Source organism: Colossoma macropomum, unplaced genomic scaffold, assembly GCF_904425465.1.
Source record: "Colossoma macropomum unplaced genomic scaffold, Colossoma_macropomum, whole genome shotgun sequence".
NCBI classification, from domain to species: Eukaryota; Metazoa; Chordata; class Actinopteri; order Characiformes; family Serrasalmidae; genus Colossoma; species Colossoma macropomum.
This window is the reverse complement of record NW_023494784.1, coordinates 2,323,846-2,348,192: the sequence shown is the minus strand read 5'-3', so window position 1 is coordinate 2,348,192 and position 24,347 is coordinate 2,323,846. Positions and strand designations below refer to the sequence as shown.

Here is a 24,347-nt window from a genome sequence, read left to right as displayed (position 1 = left end):
TCAACCTCTTCCACCCTGAATCCCACCTGCTTATAACCAGAAAGCACAGCGGCCCACAAGAACACTAAGATTGAGTTTTTTTAAACCCGTTCTCTTTTTCTTTTATTGAGCGCTAACACTGAAAACCTGAGAAAGACCCTGAAAAGACCACATCGTCCATCCTGGTTCAATCACAGAGACCACAACTCCATAACATATTTAAAAAAAGCATTACATTTGCAGTGATGTTAAAGAAAGATAAAAAACAGAAAAAATAATAAAAATGTACGAGGTAGAGGTGGACTGTGCTCACATTAGGAGCTGTAGTCCATCATGTTTTCTTTGAAAATACTCCACTGGCTTTCCCACAAGTTTGGCCTCTTTAGCTTTCAGTGTTTTAGCACCTCATTTGAAAGAGTCACACCTCAATTTACACACCAGGCATCTGGATTTGCGTCGTCACAGTCAAAGCAATAATAATAATTCTTACCTGATATCTGCTTCTTTGTGATTCGTCTATCAATCTGAGTTTAACCAATCAGGTTGCTGATGCTTGGCCAAAACGATTGATTAGATGGGGTTTTTACAGTCCTGTGGCCTCCATGGATAACATTTTTTCCTTTTTATTGTCAGAGCATTTGATGTATTGATTGCTATTGGGATGTGAAGAGTATTTCAAGGAATATAAAGCATATACTCCACGTTTAACTGTCTGTGCAAAGTCAAAAGTTCAGTCTGGGACACATCTGATCAAGAATCATTATAAATAGATGCCACTCAAAGAACTCTGACCCCATTGTGGTCTACCAAAAGGACGATATTGGCTGACAGAGCTTCATATTAGCACATCGTGCATAGATTTGATTGCAGAATGTGACTGCGATTTGTAGACGGTCCCTAAGTTTTCAGTTTGAAAAGGCATTAATGTTAATGTTAACACACTTCAGCAAGTTTAATTTATAGATGATAGATATGGAAACCCAGAGTAAATGACTGACTCAGATATCTTTGGGAAAAACGCTGCAGCTCTCAAATTTCTGTGGATTGGCTGATTGAAAAATGTGAACTGCTGCTTGTGTGGAGGATTTTTCTTCAGGTTTCTCTGCAGTTGGCAGCCCCGCCCCCTTCTCAAAATGAGAAACTTTTCAAACAGCACAACATGTGACATATTTATCATTCTCAACAGTGAATTCTGCTGAAAGGTGGCGAGTTTGCATGTATGCTGTTGGAAGACAATCCTGCTCATAATCACCCGTATTTTTAATGTGTCTTTATTCTGATTACTAATTTACTTACTGTTCTTTGTCATTTTCTTCTTATTATTATTATTATTATTATTCTATGCTCAAAAAATAATGTTTCTCATGCAGGTGGCACTACGTTTAAGGTGGCACTGAATTTAAGGTATCAGTAAATTTAAGGTGGCAGTGGATTTAAGGTAGCAGTGGATTTAATAGCACAGCAACCACCAAGCTACACCTTACAAATGACTTTGGATACCATAGCAACCGCATAGCAACATCTATGCAATACTTTAGCAACCATCAACAGTCTTGCAAAATGTTTTAACGTAATTAAGTTGGCTTTTTCAAACCTGGACAAATATTTGGATCCATTTTTCACAGAACAGCTTCTTCTGAAACAGAAAAAAGTGGGCTCACCTTCCTCCGTGGGCACATAGACGTTCAGGTAGAGGCAGTCTTCGTTCTGGTCCTGCACGTAGGTGGCCACCGTGTCCAGGTTGGCCGTAAACCAGACGGGCAGCATGTCGCTAAGTAAGAGCCTGTCCTCCAGGTACTGCGGGCACACTGGGGCGAACTGGGTGGCGTTCCTGATGCCAGGCCAGGATGTGGGCGGCTCGGGAGCTTGGAACCTTCTCTCGCCAGTAGGGGGCATGGCATAAGGTACGCCCAGATACTGCTCCACCGGGCCCAGAATTTCACTGGGCAGCGATGCCCTAAACCCCCGAAGTTTCCCGTAGTTTGTCGTGACCGTGGTGTACTGGACTTGCTGGCAGATGACCACTGTAAATCCCAAAGATAAGACGAAGAGCCAAAGAGACTTGCCGAGGTTTGGTACAGTCAAGGCAGAGAGTACCCACAAGGGTTCCTTTGGTTCTTTCAGCCTGGACATGGCTCCACTCCACCTTCTAATCCTAATAAGAAAGAACCAATTCTCTTACTCCAGCCGCCTGACGGCCAGCTCGCCGACTGGACAGGTGCACTCGTTCCTCCCCATGTCAAGGCATTGGACGTCTGCCCTTGTGTGGACAGCAGGAGAAATTGCGTAGCCGCCCCTCCAGGCTCGCTCTGGCACAGTCACTTCCCTGACTCAATTTCAGTCAGAACAATCATCCTGTGGGAGACAGAGAGGAAGAGGCTAGAGACGAGGCAGTTTGAAAGAATTATTCGCAAACATGCTCCACTGGAGCAGAAACATGCTCGAGTCCTTGTTGAATGGGGTGAGGACCGCGGTGTAAATCCTGTTTTCCTGTTTTCTGCACTTCCACGTCAAATGTCTTTCTAGCAGGGCTGTTTATAGGCAGCTGTTTAGAGGCCTCATGCCACAGAAGTGTGTATTTGATTTTTTTTTTTTACATAATATTGGCAGAAAATCAAGAAAGCATAAATGGTGCCCACATAAATTAAACGTGCACTGTGTTTTTTCATTTATTATGTATTTATGGGTCAAAAACATGCATGTTTTGTGATCACTTGGATTATTTTATTACACATACATATATCACATTATATTCTACAGCACTTCCTTTATGCGAACACGTTTTATTGTGAAATTTTGTCTCTTAATTCCAATTTCCTCAAATGTCATGCAAGGACTTTTATTCTGACATTCTTTAAGAAACAGTGGGAAGGGTGTTGCATCATAGAGAAGCACCTAATTGGCCTTCATGGTGCAACACCAAGGTCAGCAGCCCTTTCAGAAATTTTTTACTCATTGTCCATTTTATCAGCTCCACTGACCGTATAGTTTCACTCTGTAGCTCTACAGTTACAGACTGTAGTCCATCTGTTTCTCTGATACTTTGTTACCCTGTTCTTCAGTGGTCAGGACCCCCATGGACCCTCACAGAGCAGGTAGTGTTTGGGTGGTGGATCATTCTCAGCACTGCAGTAACACTGACGTGGTGGTGGTGTGTTAGTGTGTGTTGTGCTGGTCTGAGTGGATCAGACACAGCAGTGCTGCTGGAGTTTTTAAACACCTCAGTGTCGCTGCCGGACTGAGAACCAGCCAACAGCGTCCTGTGGGCAGCGTCCTGTGACCACTGATGAAGGTCTAGAGGATGACCAACACAAACTGTGCAGCAGCAGATGAGCTATCGTCTCTGACTTTACATCTACAAGGTGGACCGACAAGGTAGGAGTGTCTAATAGAGTGGACGGTGAGTGGACACAGTAATGTGTAAATAAGTGTCTGACTCTGCTCTTCATTCTAGACATTATTTCTATTATAACTTCAGTCTGAATATTGATTAATTTAGAACTCCATTCTAGATGTTCTGTTATTACTTCACTCTAGATATCAACTTTAATGCAACTTCATTATGGACATTAATTTTATTAGAACATTGGTTTGGATATTAATTTCATTAGAACTTCACAGTTGACATTATTTCTGTTTCTGTTTTCTTTATTGCATTTAATTCCATTATAACTTCATTCTGATTATTAATTCTTTTAGAACTTCTTTTGGATATGAATTCAACTGTATGTTTTTTTTCGGGTTATTAATTCTATTCGAACTTCATTCTGGATATTATTCTATCAAAACATTGTTCTGGATTACAATTCTATTGGAACTTCATTTTGGATATGAACTCTATTAGAACTTCATTCTGGATATTAATTCTATTAGAACTTCGTTCTGGATATCAGTTCTATTAGAACTTTGTTCTGGACATTAATTCTATTAGAACTTCATTCTGGACATTAATTCTATTAGAACCTTGTTTTGAATATTAATTATACTAGAACTTCATGTTGGATGTTGATTATATTGTAATGTCATTTTAGATCTTATTTTTATTAGAATGACACTAGTGATATTAATTGTCAATTTTGTTCTGGATATTAATTCTTTTAGAACATCTTTATGGATATAAATTCAAATGAGTTTTTTTCTGAATATTTTTTCTCATAGAACTTTGTTCTGGATATTAACTCTACTAGTCCTTCATTTTGAACATTAACTGTATTAAAACCTCTTTCTGGGTATTAACTTTATTAGGACTTTGCTCTGGATGTTAATTATATTATAATTTTATTCTGGAAATCATTTTTTATTAAGGCTTCACTGCTGACATTAAGACTGTCAGAAGTCTGGATAATTACTTCATGATGCAAAATGTATGATTATTTAATTTTTTACAGCTTTCTTTTTACAGTTTCAAAGCCCTGACGTTGTGGACTTCTAGCTCATATCACAGTTATACATTTATACACACAGTCATTTTATACATTTGTCTGTAACTGGTTTTATGTTGTTAAGCACTGATTCCAGACCTCTGTACAGTAGCGTGGACGTGGATGGAGACAGAATGGCGAGGCAGGTAGCTACATTAAGATTGCTCTGTTTTTCCATCATTAAAATGAATTGAATTTAAAAGATTGGGGGTGGTTTTTGCTGGCAGACTGCGGCGCACTGTCTCTAATGAAAAAGGCCTGCCGTATAAATCAGACAGCCTTCTTCAGCCCTCGTCTATTAATGCTCCAGCCCATTAACACAGCTGTCAGTGGGCCCCCGCATCGCAGCGTGCTGTTAGCAAGATCCGCACCTATTGATTTATATAACCTTCCCTTCAGAGCTGCACCTCAGAGGTAGACGGAGGTGAATTAAAGCTGTGGAAAATGGCTAAAAACACAGCAAGCAGTCTCCTCAAATGTGTATATTATGGATGCTGGTTCTCAGTTAGCTTAAAACAGCCGTTAGCTTGCCCTCTCAGACAAGTCGCATATATTTCTCACGTGAAGTGTGCAGAAACCACGTGTGCTCGCAAGGAATCACACGTTTCATCACGTGAAAGTTTACCAGTATCTAGCAAAGTCTGACCACTTGTACCATTTCTTAATTTATTACAGCTTGCTGTTAAACTATTTGAAACCTCTGAAGTTGTGGACTCCTAGCTCCTGTGTTCACACTTCACGTGCGAAAAAATCTGATCATGTGATGACACGTTTTTTCACACGTGAAGTGTGCAAAAACCACAGGGTGGTAAAGCTTTGCTAGACAGTGGTAAAATGTCTATTAAAAGCTACGCTCTTAAAAAAGATGGTGCTTCAAGGGGTCTTTAGTAAAGAAATGGTTCTGTATAGAACTTTTGCATGATTAAACATTTCTTTGCATCATGAAATGGTTCTTCAGATTGATGGAGTTTGTGCTGTAGATGGTTCTATATAGAATCTTCTGGAAAATGGTTCTACATAGCACCGAAAAAAGGTTCTTGTAACAACAGAAGAACGCTTTTGGGTGTTATATAGAACCCTTTTCCAAAAGGCTGTATGCAGAACCATCTATAGCACATTCATGCACATTTTCCCTCAGTCTGAGGAACCCTTTCATGATGCAAAAACCCTTTATTCATGCACATGGTTCTATGAGTGTTTATGGTTCTATACAGAACCATTTTCTTTATTAAAGAACGCATGAAGCACCATCTTTTTTAAGAGTGTAGTTCAACCTAAATGGAGCACTGAATTAAAACCACAGTTATCCATTTTTACTGCTTACTCCAAAACTAGTCAATCAGCCAAGACATGTTTGGTGTCTGAATTTTGCTTCTTTAGTTTTACACTGTTGGTGGGCAATATGGCAAAATGTCACATCACGATACTTCAGGACATTTTCTACGATACACGATAAGTCGCTATATTTAGTTTTTCTGACATCTCATAAGTTAGAACAGACAAATTTGCCCATATTTTAAAAATACTGTCAAAAACAATTTAATTCAATTATTAGTATTCACCATTTTATACAAGGTGCTGCACCAAATCCAATTAAACAGGACTAATTATGCTCTCTTTGCAATCAAACATGCAGTTGCACTGTAAAAAATGGCTCATTAGATCAACCCAAAACAAATCACTTCATGTGGTAACAAGTAACCAGTTTTGTTCAACCTAAATTAATACTTTGAATGAATGAAGTAGAATAAAACTAGTTCAGTTGTTTGTTACTGCATGAACTAATTTTTAGGTAGATCTAATAAGCCATATTGTACAATGTGCTTAGTGTTTTTTAAGCTCTGACAATATCATGTGCATCATGATAATGATAAACATTGTCATATTGCTCAGCTCTATCATGGAACTGTGAGGCTAATGTAGCTAAGAAGTGAAGGAAGCTTATTTATACCAATTAGCATTGAGTTAACTGCGTACCTAAATCATGACATAGCTGGTTCACACTATGTGGAGGTGTTCAGTGTCTCTAACAGACCTGATTTATGTGGTTTCTGACTCTGTGTGACTCACTGTTACCTATAAACATGGACTAAGGTACAATAGCATGGCTAAAAACAGCAGCGCAGCCACCTTAAAGCCTGATCGTTGTGTATGGAAGGAAGAGCTGTGCAAAGCTGACTTCCTGCCAAACTTTAATATTTAAAAAGTGTCACCCCAAAGCCCATCTCAGTAGGATAATGTCCGTATCAACCTCCGCAGGTAATTTCATTTTCAAGGATAATCCATTTTTTCCCCTCGCCGGTCTTCGGAGGAGGAGTATCGAGTGGTCAGCAGGATTTCAGCCACCCGAACTCAAATCTGAAAAGCCTTTTTAATTAGTTTTCACCCTTAACAAACCCCAGCGCCGGCCGCTCTTGGTAAGCCGTTCACGCGTCTCCAACACGCTTCCTCAAACTGCTCTCCGCTGCAAATTCCCCTCTGGACTGACACAGTCAATGGTCAGCCGCGACCTCCGGGTGTCAATTACCCGCAAAACTCAATTTGTTCCAAAAAAACAAGCCTATGGGGCAGAAAGTGGCCTGTAAGCGAGCATATTGCCTCGGTAACAAATTGCACTTCTTTTTCTCCATGACCTGTGACTTCTCCGTGCAGAACGAACGCGAATAAATGGACTTTTTGTTTGAAAACTGTCACAGCAGGACTGGCAGAGATGTTATAAAGGAGGAGACGGGTCACTGGTTAAAATATGAATGGGAAAGCTTGTAATACTCAACACGGCGTCTGTTTACAGAGAAAGTCCCACCCATCAGCTTACTGGTTACGCCAAGAGTGGAGAAGGGTCAACAATGTTAGCTGCGTTCCAAAGTCTAGGCTGCATTTCTCGGCCGGTACATCATAGCAGGCTGTTCCAAAGTGAAGGACCCTTCGTATACACCCTAGAAATGCAGCCTACGATCTGAGTGACTTAGAGGATGTAATAGATGTTTCCTTCCAGGCCTTCAGTTACCCACAGTTCTCTGTGTACTAATGACATGAAGAAAAAAATCAGCACCCAGAAAATAACGGAAAACGAAGCCGTTGGAGCAGAGCTTGTTCTAAAACGTAAGTTGTTCACATCCTTGATTTTTTCTTCGTTACCTTATAAGGTGTAGATGATTAATTAAAGCATTCGTCCTTATATCGTATTTTATTTAGAAGTATCTGTAAATATGTATTTTATTGTGGTACGTAATAACGTCTCCTCTATTTCCAGAAAGAAATAAAAAAGCAACAAACGGGCAATGGGCTTATGCCGCAATAGCAAGAGGCGGGGCCTTTCTGGTGACGCCACCACCCAGCCTTGTTAGGACTGTTCCATTGGTGTGACCGAAAGGCTACTAAGGAGGAGTCTTCACAGAACAGCCTGACCTCGGCTGCAGCCTAGGCTTTGGAACGCAGCAAAAAGCTCCCCCTAGTTGTGCAGATCTGGTGAGCGCAGCAGCCAGAACAGCCCGAAAAATCCTGCTTTTTGTGCATTATCGAGCCAAACGCTGCAAACTGTTTATGAGGTTTTTGTTAGGTTTTACTGGAGATTTCAAATGTGTTTTTTAAACTGTAATTTAACCTTCGCGTATTTTGGTCTCTCCCCATTCAGAGAGAGAGGAGTCTGGTCTTGTTTGGTAGGAAATAACTGCCTGGTGGTGTTGCAAAGATGGTGAACACACTTCTCTATAAGGACTTTGGTACCGCTAAACCAAACTGAATGATGAGTCGTTTTTATACAGCAAATAAATCACAATCTGAAAATCGTAAATCGTAAAATTGTTAAGAGCAATTTTTAAAGGTTTTAATTATAACCTATGTTATCCAGCTTTGAGTGTGTTTACATGCACGTAATAATCCAATCATAATTGGATTTCTGCAGTTCTCAGATTATTCAAATGATCACGTAAACACCATACTCCGATCTAGAAATCCGATAAAGAGGCTGGATTTCAGCTCAGTAATCAGATTTCTCAGTGCATGTAAACTCTTACTCTGATTTCTTTCGGATTTCTCAGTCTAAGGATGTCCGAAAACAGACGGCAGTACTGGAAATAAGCGAGCAGCGTCACTGCAAAACACTTTTGGAGCGATGCTGAAGCCAAATACATGCTTGACGAAATTAAGGATTTAAATATTCTTCATCTTCTATGTTTGTTCATATTTTCTGGTAAAGTGGAGAGATGTTTTAAAAAAAAGCTGCATCATGAAGTTTGAGTTTTACGTTATGTTTACGTCTCGTCTTCTTCTGTGAGTTTATTGGCTGGTTGCAAAGCAGAAATCTGATTACTGCCTGACTCATGTGGACCCAGAGTTTCCCCATGATCTGATTACTCAAGGGCATAATCCGTTGAAAGGATTACTGACAAAATCTGATTTTCTGCAGTGATTGGATTATTGAGTGCATGTAAACACACTCATTGTCTTGGTTGGTACTGTGTAGTGGGTAACACCTCTGCCTTCTATGCTGTAGACTGGGGTTCAATCCCTGCCTGGGTAACCACACTACACTATACCAATAAGAGCCCTTGGGCAAGACTCCTAACATTACCTTCACCTACCTGTGTAAAAATGATTAAACTGTAAGTCGCTCTGGATAAGAACGTCCGCCAAATGCCGTGAATATCTTAACTAGCAGACTGGCACATTTAGCGTTCAAGTCTGAAAAACTGGATGTGCTTTTGGTCAGAAAAACCCCAGATCGGTCAGTCCTACCGCTAAAATAATTTGGCAAAATTCCAAAAAGCAGTTGATCAGGCAAGCCATGGTTTGGTGTCTACAGTAGCGCTGGAGCTACAAGGCTGCTACAGTAAACAAATAATACAAGCTACCTGCTAGGCTAGCAGGCCTGGATCACAGTCATGCCTCAAACTGTGTGAAGTTGTTGAGAAATCTCTAAGGCTTCGTTCACACAGCAGGTAAAAGTGGCCCAAATCTGATTTTCTCACCAAATTTAATATTTTTGTTTGGCTGTTCACGATATCTTTAAAATGTGATCTGTATGCGACATCAATCTGAACAGATCAGCTCCTAAACGGACCCACATGATCCAGAGGTCAACAGTCATGACTATAAAACAGTTTCAGTTTTATCTTCGCCAGCATCACAGCAGCCACCATGAGGTTCCGATGGCTGACAGCTGGGCTCATCACCCAGAATGTGTTCGAGCTCGCTGTATAAAAAAGGCGCGTTATTCGGACACGGTCACTTCTTTGGTTCGTGTCCTCGGATTCTTTAAATGTTGCTTTCAGACTATTAACTGTTCCTTGATGCTGCTTGTGCTACGGCTGCGTTCGGTCATTTCGTGTGAAACCTCTTTGAACACAGAGCAGCTGCGATGAGTCTAGTTTTCATACAAAAACATCAGCCGAGTTGGATTGACGTAAAAGGCGCATGAATTCCGATCTGGCTGTTCAGACTGAGTCGCGTTGCTGCAGATCTGATACGTATCAGACTTCAGTACCACATATGAAAGCGTCTCAAATCGGAATTGAAAATGTCTGATTCAGTGTGTTTATCTGTTCACACTGACACACAGACACACATCTGTGTCACATATGGAGAAAAAGATCGGATTTGGGCCACTTTTACCTGCTGTGTGAACGTAGCCTAATAGACTTGCTTATGTTGTTTCTGATACTGTGTGACACACTGTTGTCTATAAACTGGCTACTACTGTTTTCAGCTATGCTACAACAGCTGAGGTGCAAACTTCAGATACCAGACATCTTGGCTGACCGACTACATTTGGTGTGTCTGTGTGTGTGTGTTTGTGTGTTTGTGTGTGTGTGTATGTGTGTGTGTGTGTGAGAGGGGGGTTCTGTATATTGATTTTCCACCAGACTATTGTTTTAAAATACAGAGACTTTGGCTTTGATGTACATTTTAAGATTAGCTGAAATGACAGAGATTGTAGCCTGACTCAAACGATATGTTACAGGCCTTTGTTTTACATTCATCCTGAGCCAAAATCTCTCTGGTTTTACAGACATTTGGGTGGCACTTTCCTTAAATAGAGCTAAATTTATGTCTCATTACCTTTTTAAAAGAAACAAAGTAATTGTTGTTTTTTATCTCTGTAAAAACCAAAGGGTTCTATACTTTAAATTAAAATAAAATTATTTAAATTCACATTTAACTGATCACAAAAACATGTAAAATATGTGTATTTACCTTTAATATGGTGATTTTGTGCTGTCCCGCCTCACTGACATTGAACTTCTCTATGAAATATATTCATCATCTTCCTGTGACACCATGATTATGGTGTTACTTGGTTATGTTACAAAAAAATGATGTTATAAAAGGATTATTGTCCCTGTTAATTTATAGAATTTAACAAAAACATCACTTTAACTTTCCCACATTTTATGCTCAACCCACCCAAACCTTTTCCCTCTCATTAAAAAAATTTAACTTTGCTTCCATTTTTAGTGAACTGAATGAGGGATTTGGTCTCTGTGTTTCACCCTGTTGCCCAGGTTTTAACCCTGTTATGATGCAGTCATTTTTGGTGAAAATAGTTTACAACATTTACTTTCACAGGTTATTTTACCAAAAGTGTCAATGTGGTTAAGAGTAATTAGTTCAAATTATAATTATTAATACAAAACAAAATTCCTATTTTTTAATTTATTTTATTTATAAAAAAAAAACAAAAGGTATTTCACTAATATTTGTTTGGTTTTTTTTTGCTAGAAAATAATGAAATTTATTTGACACAGAATTTTAAATACCATTTATAACTTACATCTCTCTAAAAACTGGTAGCAGTGTTGCAGAAAATGTTGCACATTTCAGAAAAAAACAGCTCATATAGTCTCTGATTTGACAGCTTGAGGTGGGAAGGGAACAGGAAACAGTTCCTGAAGGTTAAGCATTTCATTTTGACTAATACTTTGTGAAAATGGCCAAATTAAAAAAGTATATTTTTATAGTTTTGAGGCCTAAAATCACATAAAGTGCCAGATATAGTGCAAATTTAGCTTTGTAAAACTAATACATGGTTTCTAAGCCCAAAGAGAACTTCTGCCAGCACGAATGCACTGAAGATTTTATATATACATATATATATATATATATATATATATATATATATATATATATATGGAATACATTGCAATGCTGCATTTTGTGTGGTGGGCTTGGTTTCAAAGCTTTTGAGATGTCCCAAATTCAATCAATCTTCATAATATTGGTGTTTGACCTGCTTTTGGGCGCCTACTGAATGTCTGAATGGAACAGGTGCAGTGTGCAAATGCTAAATGCTCTCTGATGCACCAAACTCAGGCCAATAAATGTACTGAATACCTCATTTTATTGCGGCAAACGTGTCTAATGGAGTGAGTTTTGTAGGTGTAATGAGCACTGTATCAGTACTCTCTCACCCCTGACCACAGCAGTGGAAAATTTTCAGCTCTGGCCATTAATTGGCTCCCACTCATTTTACCTAGGGATGCTAAATCATGCTGAAAGTCAGAAAGTGTGGGGACAATGCCAGACTGAGGAGGGCTGAAACATGCTGGGGCGCATCTAAAGCATGTTGCACCAACGCTAGTAATATTTGTGCCTGTATCAGATCTGAATGCAGGGTGATGAGGTGAAGCTTCATGCTGCAATACCCAACGTTTTGGGTCTCTGTGCTCGGGAAAAGCTGAAATTGGCTCTAACTGCTGTCCATAGTACCACCTTGTGGTTTGTTGGCACAGTGCTGAGTGGATCTGCCGATGAGAAGGCAATGTAACGCTCCAAGTGCCTTTTTTGATATCAAAATCGAAAATACATCAAGTCTCCATGATCGAACTGTTTTCAAAATGAGGATTTATTTCGTTTATTTACTATGAGGCCACTGTTCACTGTTTTTAAACCCATTTCTGCCTCCGTTCGCTTTAATATGCACCCACAGTTCATGTTCTCCTCCGTCCCAATCAGCCCAGCTGATGGAACAGCTAACTATGAAGGTCCCTCAGCATTTGGGCAAACGGTGAAGTTCTGACCTTCTTCTCTGAATGCAAACGTTTTCTAAACGCACAGATTAAACGCGCAGCCGTTTTTGTCCCAAATAAAAACGACGTTTCTTAACAAATGCATGCACAAATGCACTTACATTCCATGCAAACACAGGCGCGCGCACGTGCTGTGCGAATGCACGGGCGTTTTCGAAATGCAACAGACGTTGTGCACGGGCTAAGCACGCCAAAAGGCACAGCGGCAGCGCTCGTACACCCCCAGCCTGTCTGTACCTGCTCACCTCTACACTGCTGCACTGCCCTGCGACTAGCGCGTGCAGAGCCCCCCCACCACCACCACCCCAGCCCACAAATCAAATCACCCTTTGCACGAGCCAAAACGCCACATCGATGCGATGCAAACCCACATAAGAACACAAAAAAACCACATACATGCTTTTTTCGCAGGTTGCACGGCGAGCGCGAGCGCGCGCGCGTCCTTACCTCCGCGCGAAGGGTCCAGAAAATCCCGGGCAAGGCTCTGCAACGCCACAATGCAACGCACACAGAAGAAGGAGAGAAAAAACAGCCCCAATAAAGTGAAACTAGCCGCCCGTAGCAGAACGAACGCAGTCCAATTGCGTGCCCGTGACGTCACGCGCGCTCCTGTTCTTGTTATTATAGGCAATAAAGGCTTAAATCTGGGAAAGCGCACGAGGGTGTCTATCCTGCATCGAACATGATGGGGTCCTGAAATGGAAGGGAGCAAATGTGAATGGAAAGTCTCTCTCTCTCTCTCTCTCTCTCTCTCTCTCTCCCTCTCTCCCCCCCTCTCTCTCTCTCCCTCTCTCTCTCTCTCTCTCCCTCTCTCTCACCCCCCCCTTTTTTTTCCTGCTGCTATTGGGTTGTGTTGGCTGGAGAATCACTCAGCCTGCAGCCAATGGCCGGCCGTGTGCTGACCGTCGTCCAGCTGCATCCCAGAAGCCCACCACTCCAGGAGGTTTGTGTCGGCCCACCACTGTCAGCCCGGTCAGTTCATGGTCCGAAACCCGGATGCAGCGACAGCGTGTGGAACCCCAGTGTGCCATGGGGTCTCCGGGTCCCCGTTAAAGGAACACTTCAGCGGTTCTCCAACCTGGCCTGTATCTGCTGCGTCTGTGTCGCGCGGTCAGTTTCCACGAATAATCATTTCAACATGTTTTCCTGAAATTAGAAAAGACGAAAAAGCGTTTATGGGAAAGTCGCTTGTTTCAGTCACGTGATTTCTCTGTTGTGGCCGCCATATTTGGGACTGAATTTCTGGCTTCGCTGCTCCACACGACAGAACTAGAGGCGAAAGACGGTTAAAATTCCTCTCCTTACTTCGGAAGAGAAGAACGTGACTTCGACAAAGTCGATTAAACAGGCTGTGACCCTTATACAGTTTCCCCTGAACTCCTGGTCCCACTTAAGGACGATACCAAAAGATACATGAAAGATACCAAATCTGTGTTTTCCTGATATATTGATCTCGTACTCAGCCTCTCTCCCTATTCTGGGGTCTCTCAAAGCATTTAACAGCACAGAAGCCCACCAGCTCTTCACGTCAGGGTGGGTAAAGGATCCCATGGTGTTCATAAAGAAGAGATGAACTCTGTCATCATAGGAGGGTAACGACATCAGCTAATTAACACAGATGAGCTCAATGCTGGCCTTTAGATCACTTTAGCTGATGTTATCAGCTGAGAGATGAACAGTCGCCCCCTAACGGAGCTGCAGACAGCCGGTATAACTTCACTCTCTGTTTCTGATTTAAATGACGTTTGAATGGAGAAACATTAACGTTAAATATCAGACTGAATGTCGTGGGTCGGAAAACGACGTCGTGTTTCGACAGACATGATTCTGTAAGTTTGCTAGTGCAGTTAGTTCAGAGTTCAGCTCCAGTCCTGAAACCCCTGCACTGCATAACTGTGGTTTCCTGGTTAAAATATCTGATATTATTAGCTGATTAATCCCTTCTTGAGCTGAACGAGGTGAACAGCAGAGAGAAACACTGAACTATACAGTGCAGCGGCTCCAAACCTGGTCTGTGTGTCTCTCGTCTCTCGGCTTCTGTCGTGTCTTAAAGGTGAATCATTCACAAAGCACAGCGTCGTGCAGCGCAGTCACTCCCTGATTCGGTCCCCAAAATGGCAACGACTGTACGGTGTGACATCACATAAAAAGCAAGAATAAAAACCAATGGGCAGTCGCCGAACAGTGTGAGTTAACGTTTTAATTATCAGACTGTTTGAGGTGAATTCGACAGTCCAGCTGTTCGGTGCAGGTGTTGATGAGAGGATTAATAACTGTTCTTATGAAGTTTTATCCAAATTTACCGCAGTGGAGCAACGGCACACAAAAAGGTAGTTCCAGGTTCGTCAGGAATCCATGGCAATTTAGGAGGCAGGGCTTAAAACTCTGCTCAAAGCACTATGCTGGGAATGTTCTTCCATCTGGAAAACTGGTTCCGTTTTATGCTGAGTCAAATTATGCAGATTTACAGCTTAGTTTACAAACACAGCTGATGAATTCATAGGTGTCTTAAGAAAATACAGGTTTTGCATAAACATACGCTGATGAAATGTTGCGGCCTATGCTGAGTCAGTACGTTTTCTGAGCTACAACATGTTCAAAATGTTTGGTGTTTTACCCCTTAAATGACCAGAGCCCAAAGTTTTATTACACACTGCTATAACTGAGGAATAGCTCAGCCAGTTTGCACTGAAGTCCCTGTAGTTACTGAATAATAAGCCTTAGTGTGTAATAAACCTGAGATATTAAGGGGTTCACAGTGTTTGATTAGTGGATGGTTCTTTGGAGAACCATTGCTGTGAAGATGTGTGATTGTGAAGAACCTTTTTTAAAGCATAAAGAACCTTGTCTGAAAGAAAAAGCTCTAAAAAGAACCCTTAAATTGGTAAAGCACCCTCACAAGAAGTTCCTCTATTGCATCACTCAAAGAACCCTTGGTCGCATGTTTTTTTTAAGATACACTCTCAAAAATGATGGTGCTTCAAGGGTTCTCTAGTAAAGAAAATGGTTCTATATAGAACCATGAACACTCAAAGAACCATTTGCATGATTAAAAGGGTTCTTTGCATCATGAAAGGGTTCTTCAGATTGATGGAAAATGTGCGTGAATGTGCTATAGACAGTTCTATGTAGAACGTTTTTGAAAAGGGTTCTATATAGCACCCTAAAGTGTTCTTTTATTGTAACAAGCTTGACACTATAACAGTAGAAGGACCATATTGAGTACTAAACAGAACCATTTTCAAAAAGGCTCTATATAGAACCATCAACAGCGTATTTTCAATCAATCTGAGGAACCATTTCACCATGCAATGAACCCTTTAATCATGCAGAGGTTTTCTGAGTGTTTATGTAAGTGGAAGCACAAAGTAGGTGTTTCTAAAGTGGCCAATGAGTGGAAGTACAAGATGGGTGTTTCTAATAAAGTGTCCACTTAATGGAAGCACAAGACGGGCGTTTCTAATAAAGTGGCCAGTGAGCGGAAGCGCAAGGCGGGTGTTTCTAATAAAGCAGCCACTTAATGGAAGTATAAGGTGGGTGTTTCTAATAAAGTGGCCAGTGAGCGGAAGCACAAGGTAGGTGTTTCTAATAAAGTGGCCACTTAATGGAAGCACAAGGCGGGTGTTTCTAATAAAGTGGCCAGTGAGCGGAGGCGCAAGGCAGGTGTTTCTAATAAAGTGGCCAGTGAGTGGAAGCACAAGGCGGGTGTTTCTAATAAAGTGACCAGTGAGTGGAAGCACAAGGCAGTTGTTTCGAATAAAGTGGCCACTTTATGGAAGTACAAGATGGGTGTTTCTAATAAAGTGGCCAGTGAGTGGAAGTACAACGTAGGTGTTTCTAATAAAGCTACCAGTGAGTGGAAGTACAAGGTAGCTGTTTCTAATAAAGTGGCCATTTAGTGGACGTACAAGGTTGGGTGTTTCTGATAAAGTGGCCAGTGAGCAGACGTACAAGGTGGGTGTTTCTAATAAAGTGGCCAGTGAGCGGAGGCACAAGGTAGATGTTTCTAATAAAGTGACCAGTGAGTGGAAACACAAGGTGGGTGTTTTAATAAAGTGGCCACTGAGTGGAAGTACAAGGTAGGTGTTTCTAGTAAAGTGGCCATTTAGTGGACGTACAAGGTGGGTGTTTCTAATAAAGTGACCAGTGAGTGGAAACACAAGGTGGGTGTTTCTGATAAAGTGGCCACTGAGTGGAAGTACAAGGTAGGTGTTTCTAGTAAAGTGGCCATTTAGTGGACGTACAAGGTGGGTGTTTCTAATAAAGTGACCAGTGAGTGGAAACACAAGGTGGGTGTTTCTGATAAAGTGGCCAGTGAGTGAAGGCACAAGGTGGGTGTTTCTAATAAAGTGGCTGGTGAATTACATGTTTTGCACTGTGCAGTTCCTTTGCTTTTTTTAGCTCTAGGTTGAGTGGTCCGGAGGTCACTCTTGACCTTGTCGTTGACGTGCGAGTGGCAGCGGAAAATTCAAACTCAGGCCCAGAAGCTCTTGTTGCTCAGAAAAGGGTAAAAATCCATCAGCAGACAGAGGAACATGACTCGGCCTGCTGGATGAGTCACAGCGTAATGAAGGAAGTGAGTCAATTTTCTGTGCTGTGGAACATTCAATATTTAGCCGTACTCGCAGAACGTCTTCAATTGAGCTGTTTTTCAGCTTCCACTCACTGGCCACTTTATTAGAAACACCAACCTTGTGCTTCCACTCGCTGGCCGCTTTATTAGAAACACCCACCTTGTGCTTCCACTCACTGGCCGCTTTATTAGAAACACCCACCTTGTGCTTCCACTCACTGGCCACTTTATTAGAAACACCCACCTTGTGCTTCCACTCACTGGCCGCTTTATTAGAAACAGCAACCTTGTGCTTCCACTCGCTGGCCACTTTATTAGAAACACTCACCCCTGGCCGAGAGTGGTCCACCACCTAATAGTATCAAGAATGACTCTGTGGTCAGAAACTGACCAGTGATGCAGGGTGAGAGGATGTGCACCAGCAAGACTGAGCTTCAGAGGAGGGGTTTCTAATAAAGTGACCCCTGAATGAAAACACTTGCAGCTCTGTCTTTTCAAACACTGACCGATGGATCGAGGTTGGTGGATTTTGTCTTTTTTAAGCTCAGCTTTTATAAACACATATTTCCTCGCTGGAGAATCAGGAGGCAGTGAGAGGAATCCTCACCTCTGCTTTCAGACGCTCGGCATTCAATCGTCCGGCCAGTGGAGTCGAGTAGAGAGTCAGACCGAAGGCGCTGTCCATGGTGCTACTCTGATCTCTCTCTCTTTACCTCTCTCCCTTTTCTCTTTGTCTACGTCTCTCTCTCTTTCCTCTTTCTTTATCTCTCTGCCCTTCTGTCTTTTCTCTTTCTCTCTCTCCCACTGTCTTTCTCTGTTTTCTCTCTCCCTCTCTCCCTTGTTCTTTCTGCCTTTCTTTTCTCTCTTTTTCTCTTTTCTCTCACTCCTTCATTCAGTTTCTTTTCTCCTTCTCGCTCTTTCTCAATTGTCCTACATTTTGTCTCTCCACTCTGTTTTTCTCTTTTCTTCTCTTTCTCTCTCTCTCTCTCTCCCTCATTCTCTCTCTCTTTCTCTTCCTTTCTAATTCTCCTGTACTCTCCTCTCTCCCACTCCATTGTCCCTTGTTCTCTCTCTCTCTCTCTCTTTCTCTCTCTCTTTTTCTCTCTTCTTTTTCTCTCTCACTCATTCTCTTCTCTCCCTTGTTCTCTCCTCCTCCCTCTTTCTCTCTCTTCCTCATTCTCCCTCTTTCACTCTGTTCTCTCTCCCTCCCTCATTCTCTTCTCTCCCTTGTTCTTTCTCTTTCTCTCCCTCTCTCTTCCTTGTTCTCCCTCTTTCACTCTCTTCTCTCCCTTGTTCTTTCTCTCCCTCTCACTCTCTCTTCCTTGTTCTCCCTCTTTTACTCTCTTCTCTCCCTTGTTCTCTCCTCCTCCCTCTCTTTCTCTCTCTTCCTCATTCTCCCTCTTTCACTCTGTTCTCTCTCCCTCGCTCATTCTCTTCTCTCTCGTTCTCATTCTCTTTCTCTCCCTCACTCTCTCTCTCTCTTCCTTGTTCTTCCTCTTTTACTCTCTTCTCTCCACTTCTCTCTCTCTCTCTCTCTCTCTCTCTCTCTCTCTGGTCTAAAAGGTTCTGTTTGGTCAGTTGTTCCACTCTTAGCTGTGCTGCACTGTGTTGTTCTCTTGTAATCTAATATCACAGAGCAGCTGGTTAGCCTGATATTTCCCAGCGCTGCTCGTTCTGTTCCGGCAGACCTGTAATCTGTTATTACAGCTTCTGTTCTATTAATTTAATCTAACATCACATTCTGAACGTTTGTAGTGCTCCGCCGTGAGTCTGAGGCGGGAGTTCTCAGACATAATCACTGACCATCGCGTTTTTATGAGATATTGTCTCTGTCTGGACAAACACTTCCATTTCTGTTCTGTTCTTCATTTTTTAAACATAACTTGAAGATGCCAGCTGCTCATTACGCTGTGTGAAGGTTTCTTAATGAACAGAGCAACAGAAATAGTCCAGAATTACTTGGGGAAAAAATCCTGTTCCATTATCTTCCATTCAAAGTTAATAAGGTTTTTACCTCCTACTGTAAAGTTACCATTCTGGACATGTTTTGTCCGAACAGTGATGATATTCAGTGGCAAGTTAAGGCAAAAACTAGTATAAGGGGTGGCAACACTAATGGGCGACCACTCACTGGCCACTTTATTAGAAACGCCTGCCTTGCACTTCTGCTCGCTGGCCATTTTATTAGAAACACCTGCCTTTTGCTTCCGCTCACTGGCCACTTTATTAGAAACACCCACCTTGCGCTTCCACTCACTGGCCACTTTATTAGAAACACCCGCCTTGGGCTTCTGCTCACTGGCCATTTTATTAGAAACACCTGCCTTGTTCATCCGCTCACTGGCCACTTTATTAGAAACACCCACCTTTTGCTTCCGCTCACTGGCCACTTTATTAGAAACACCCTACCTTGCGCTTCCCAAACCAATGAGCCCCTCCCCCAAATGAGCCCAAACCAATGAGCCCCTATATAGGTCTCAATGCAGAAGTCACTTTGTGACTTAAGCTCCTGCCATTAGTGGCCCAAAAATTAACCCTAAAATCACCTAGATCTTTTCCTCTGGATCATCTTGATCCAAAATCAAGGTCAGCTGGTTCTGCTCCTTATTATACCTGCTAAAGAGAAATGTAGGGTGTTAACTGCATAATTATATCATCAAGAACAGTTTTCTGGAAGCATCTGTACACGTTAAATGTTTTTTCACTCATTTATTCAGGTTTTCCTTTTTCATTTATCACTGGTCTGAGGCTAATGCTAGCACTTAGAACCCAATGCTAAAGCTTTTTGACCAAATTCTACGGACGTGAGCAACAAAACACTCAGCTACAACCAACCTAGCGCCTAAATCACATCACCAAAATGTATCAGACTACATGTTTTTAGGTTTTCAGTTCTCAGTTCTCTGTTTTTATTGTGCCACAGTATCGCTGCGAGGTTTTAGTGTGTGAGCAGAGGAGCTCCAGGCCGTTACCACAGCTATCCCGAGCTGCTAGCCTGCCTCGGTCAAACACATTAGCTTTAGCACACAAACAGTTAAGTGGGTGATTGAATTGGAGCTGACCAGCTGGCAGCAGAGCAGGTAAAAATACAACCTCAGGGGAAATACAGAGCCCACCACACCGAAATGGCTTTCAACTGTCACACTGCGCTAACAGAGACTCAGTTCGCTAAGCTAGCTGCTAGTCCTGCTAAGCACAGCACTGTTTTGCTGAACGTTAATGTGGATGAAGGGAAAATCTAATGAAGACTCAATACAATAAACATTAAAGGCTCTCTGAGGCAACCACGTGTACACGGCTTAATCAGTGTCAGAAGGTTAATTATAACTGATAGGCAGTTATCAATTAGAGCTAATTAAAGTTACGAGATAATGCGGTCATAAATATAAATAGGACTTCCTCAAATTAAAGGTTGTTCAGGTTTTGTGTCCCTTTTGGCTCCTCAGATAAGACTGGAAGGACCTTGTTAGGTAAACATATAGACACATTTACAACTTTAACATCTTACTTTTCTCACTTTACTGCTGTCAGAACAAAACCTTGTTTTATTGTTTTTCAGTTTTTGTCATAATTTGAAAATGTATGTTGCCCTTTACGTTGTGTGTAAATTTCAGGATGAATGGACCAAAAAGAAATGTCCCAAAATTCCTCAGAAAAACGTCTGGTTCCACTGACTTACATTAAAAGTAAAGTAAGTTTTTCCTTCTCCTGTAAAGTTACCATTTTGGAGGTACAAGGTTTTGTTCCGACAGCAGCGATAAGACTGTAGTGATAACAATATTTATTAAGTTGTTAGTTGACAGTACTTGTGACTAATTTCCTCAGAACAGAAGCTTTTCCATCTACAAGTCAGATGAATGCACAAATTAGCATCCACAAATTAACCACAAATGATCCCACAACAGTAAAAAAAGGATGACTCTTGGGAAAATTTTGCCACAACATAGTCGCTTTCATTTTTAAAACTACAGGTGGAGCAGGAGACACTAGCTAACTAAGTAGCTAATTAACTCTATGGCCCAGTCCCATTTCACCCCTCACCCCAACCACTTAGCCCTACCCCTCTGTTTTGCGTGTTCTCGTCTAGGTGTAGGGTGTCCCGATTCTGGTTGAGATAGAGGGGTAGAAGTGTTTGGGCTACATGATCCTTCAAACTGAGGTTTTTCAGAGACTCCAAACAGAGAGTTATGAGAAAAACAGAAAAACCGGCAAGATGGAGAACAAGAGACCAAAGAAACCCACAGATGTGAGAATTTTCCCTGTTAAAAAATTACAATAACCACCATATTTTCTTAGTTTAATGTCGTTTCAGTGTATTCTGGTCCTTTTCTTCATAACAAGCATAAAAACCGCTAATAGTGCTAATGTCCTGGTAGCTAGCTAGTTAACTTTCCCGTTCCACCTTAAATAGTCCAGTTCTGATGCCTGAAGTGCCAGAATGTAACTGCTGCACCATTTAAGGTGGAACGGGAAAATGTGAACAAGAACCTGGTGAATATCTGACTTCAGCTTCATATCACTGAAGAATTAGGGGTGGGTGATAATAAATAATTGCCCCCCTCTTTGAAGGCATATGATGCCCTAAATGTAACTAAAGCCCAGCAGTGAGGAGCTGAACTTTACCCTCCTCTGCTGTCACTGCAGACTGGCAGGGTCGCCTACAGAGCAGCGCTGGTAGCTGTTAATGAAGTGATGCTCTTTTTATTTGAGGGTCCCATTTCAGAGGGAAGATTTCAACCACTACCCTGTAACTCAGTTCCAAGGGGTTAGGGTGACACTCGAAAACAAGTGGTAGGGGTAAAAAGAAGAAATGGGACTGGGCCTAAATCTTACACAAACAAATATACTTATGACTGATAGGAACTAAAACTGTTTTGAACAGTCAAAAGTTTACACATATACAAATGACCGTCAGACACTTCTGCACAAGAATTCTGTGTTAGAAGCTTCATGAAATGGGTTTGCAGGGCTGAGCAGCTGCACACAAGCCTAAGCTCACTATGCGCAATGCCAAGCGTTGGCTGGAGTGGTGTAAAGCTCCGCCACTGCACTCTGGAGCAGTGGAACCGTGTTCTCTGGAGCGATGAGTTACGCTTCACATAGTGCCAACAGTAGAGTTTGGTGGAGGAGGGATGATGAGCTGGGCTGTTTTTCAGGCCCCTCAGTTCCAGTGAAGGGTGATGTTAATGTTACAGCTCACAAAGACATTTTACTCAGTTATCTGCTTCCAGCTCTGTGTCAGCAGTTTGGGGAAGAGTCTTTCCTGTTCCAGCATGGCTGAGACCCTGAGCACAAAGCAGCTCCATAAAAGACATGGTTTGACCAGTTTGGTGTGGAGGAACTCCAGTGGCCTGCACAGAGCCCTGACCTCAACCCCACTGAACACCTTTGGATGGATAGAAAAGTGGATGTTTCTGTAGAATGACCCACATATAAATAAAATTGAGCAAATAAATAGTAACTATGCATTAAAATTAGCAGGTTTGTTCCCTTTTTAACCAACAAAACATATAATTTGACCAGGGGTGCCAAAACATTTGCAGTAGGCTGTAACAGTGCATCACAGAGTATCATAAACTACATAATCAAGTCGAGTTTACTTAACAGCTGGGTTTGAGGCGAGTGTGTGACTGTTAAGGCGTACGGTTAGCGGCATGCTAATTGGTGGCTTCCATTGCTCGTTAGCCGCATTAGCCTCATCGCTCTCTGTGAAAATGTTGCAGAGCAAATCTGCAGAGGTTGAGCTGGAAGATGAAAGGGGCTGGGATTGGAGGGGGGGGGTGGGGGTCGTCACACTGTAATCAAATTCGACACTGGTGTGTTTTAATTTGGAGCCGTTGGATATCTTTAGCCGCTAATGCTGTTCTTAAGCTGTGGGGAAAAAAGAGAATGAGGTTTAAAATACAATTTCCTCTTTTCTGCTTCAAGTTCCCACAGAAGGGAGGAAGACTCGTCCTCCTCGTGGCTATGGTGCTCATCTAATTAATAGGTGGAGATTACAGATATGGCTCCAGCCGTCCGACCAGTCTGAGGGTTTATTAGAAGGCCTGGGTAAGAACTCCCTCTCGGCCAGCGCAGGAAATCTGACCATTTGTGGAGCAGCAGTGACTCATCCGCCTCCAGCAAAGTGAAAACACTGTACTGTACTTACTGCCCTGCGACCAGGTTTAAGCACATTCGGTCAGAGAAGACAATCTAACCCATTTTGTTGTTTGCTGAATAGTTTGAAAAGTACTTTAGCAAGGTTTTGTTTTTCTACAACCAACCTACACATCTCTGCTACAAACGAGAACACAACCTTCGTTCCCAGCGCCTACAGCTTGTTAACAATTCAGCTGAACATAGCATGAGTGCAAATATCACAACTCACCCCATAAGCAAGGTTAAGTGTAACATACTGAGCTTTATACAACAGTTAGTTATCGGCCACACAAGCTGATTGGTTGAGAAGCATTCTATGGCGAAATAACAGCACGGTTTTCACAAATACTGTATCACTCCACTGAGATGCCGTTGCTAAGCAACGACTTTGACAGCTGTAGGAGACGCTCAAGCCATTTCAACGTTTTCACTTCTTACTTTGCCACAAAAAGAAAATGGACACTTTTGATTTTTACCCAATTATCTCCCCAATTTTGTCGTTTCCAATTCCACCCGCTAGTTAGGACTCCCCCAATCACACGATACTATCAACGCTAGGAGGGTGAAGGCTAGCACAGGCTTCCTCCGAGACCTGTGAAACCAACCACCGCTTCTTTTCGAACTGCCGCTCACGCAACGTCACTGGACAGCTGAACACGCTCGGAGGAAAGCGGAAAATGGACACTTTTAAGATCACATTTGACCGACAGCCGATTTGGTCAGACTCTGAAGATGAGACGACACTAAATTCCCAAACTGTCATCACCACTGAGCAGCTTTTCAGTCGGCAGCTGAGACAGAAGAACAGCTAAACAACCTGGAATCAGCCAGAAATGAACCCAACACCATTCGCCAAACTAAATGGGCTGTAAGATGCTTTACAGACTGGCTGGAACAAAACAACATTAATACTGATCTGGCAAAAACTGACAAAACTGAGCTGAACTTGATATTGCGGCAGTTTCATGGCTCAATCTGTACTTCAGAAGGCGAGGCTTACAGCAGACTGAGCAGCGAGTGGGCGGAGCTCGTAGCTACGTAGTTACTGACGCCTACGTTGTTACCACGGCAACCCATACAGAGAGACGGGCGAGACACTCAAATCTGTTCCTGTTAGTCTATTCGTCTAAGGCTAGACTGCTAGCCTAGCCGCTAAGCTATGGCTATCAGGATTCTGTTGAACTGATGAGGCTGAGAGATACAATG

The 24,347-nt window shown here is 42.1% G+C and overlaps 1 protein-coding gene across 7 annotated transcripts in view; it reads right to left on the bottom strand.

Annotated features, from left to right (window-relative positions):
* Positions 1-2,524, bottom strand: part of nlgn4xb (neuroligin 4 X-linked b) — a 32,697-nt gene extending 30,173 nt beyond the window's left edge. For all 7 annotated transcript variants that reach the window (XM_036573003.1, XM_036573037.1, XM_036573019.1 and 4 more), the window contains exon 1: positions 1,641-2,524. In XM_036573003.1, the coding sequence (XP_036428896.1) occupies positions 1,641-2,112 (472 nt within the window). In that variant the 5' untranslated portion in view covers positions 2,113-2,524. The remainder of the gene's footprint in view (positions 1-1,640) is intronic.
* Positions 2,525-24,347: the final 21,823 nt, after the last annotated feature.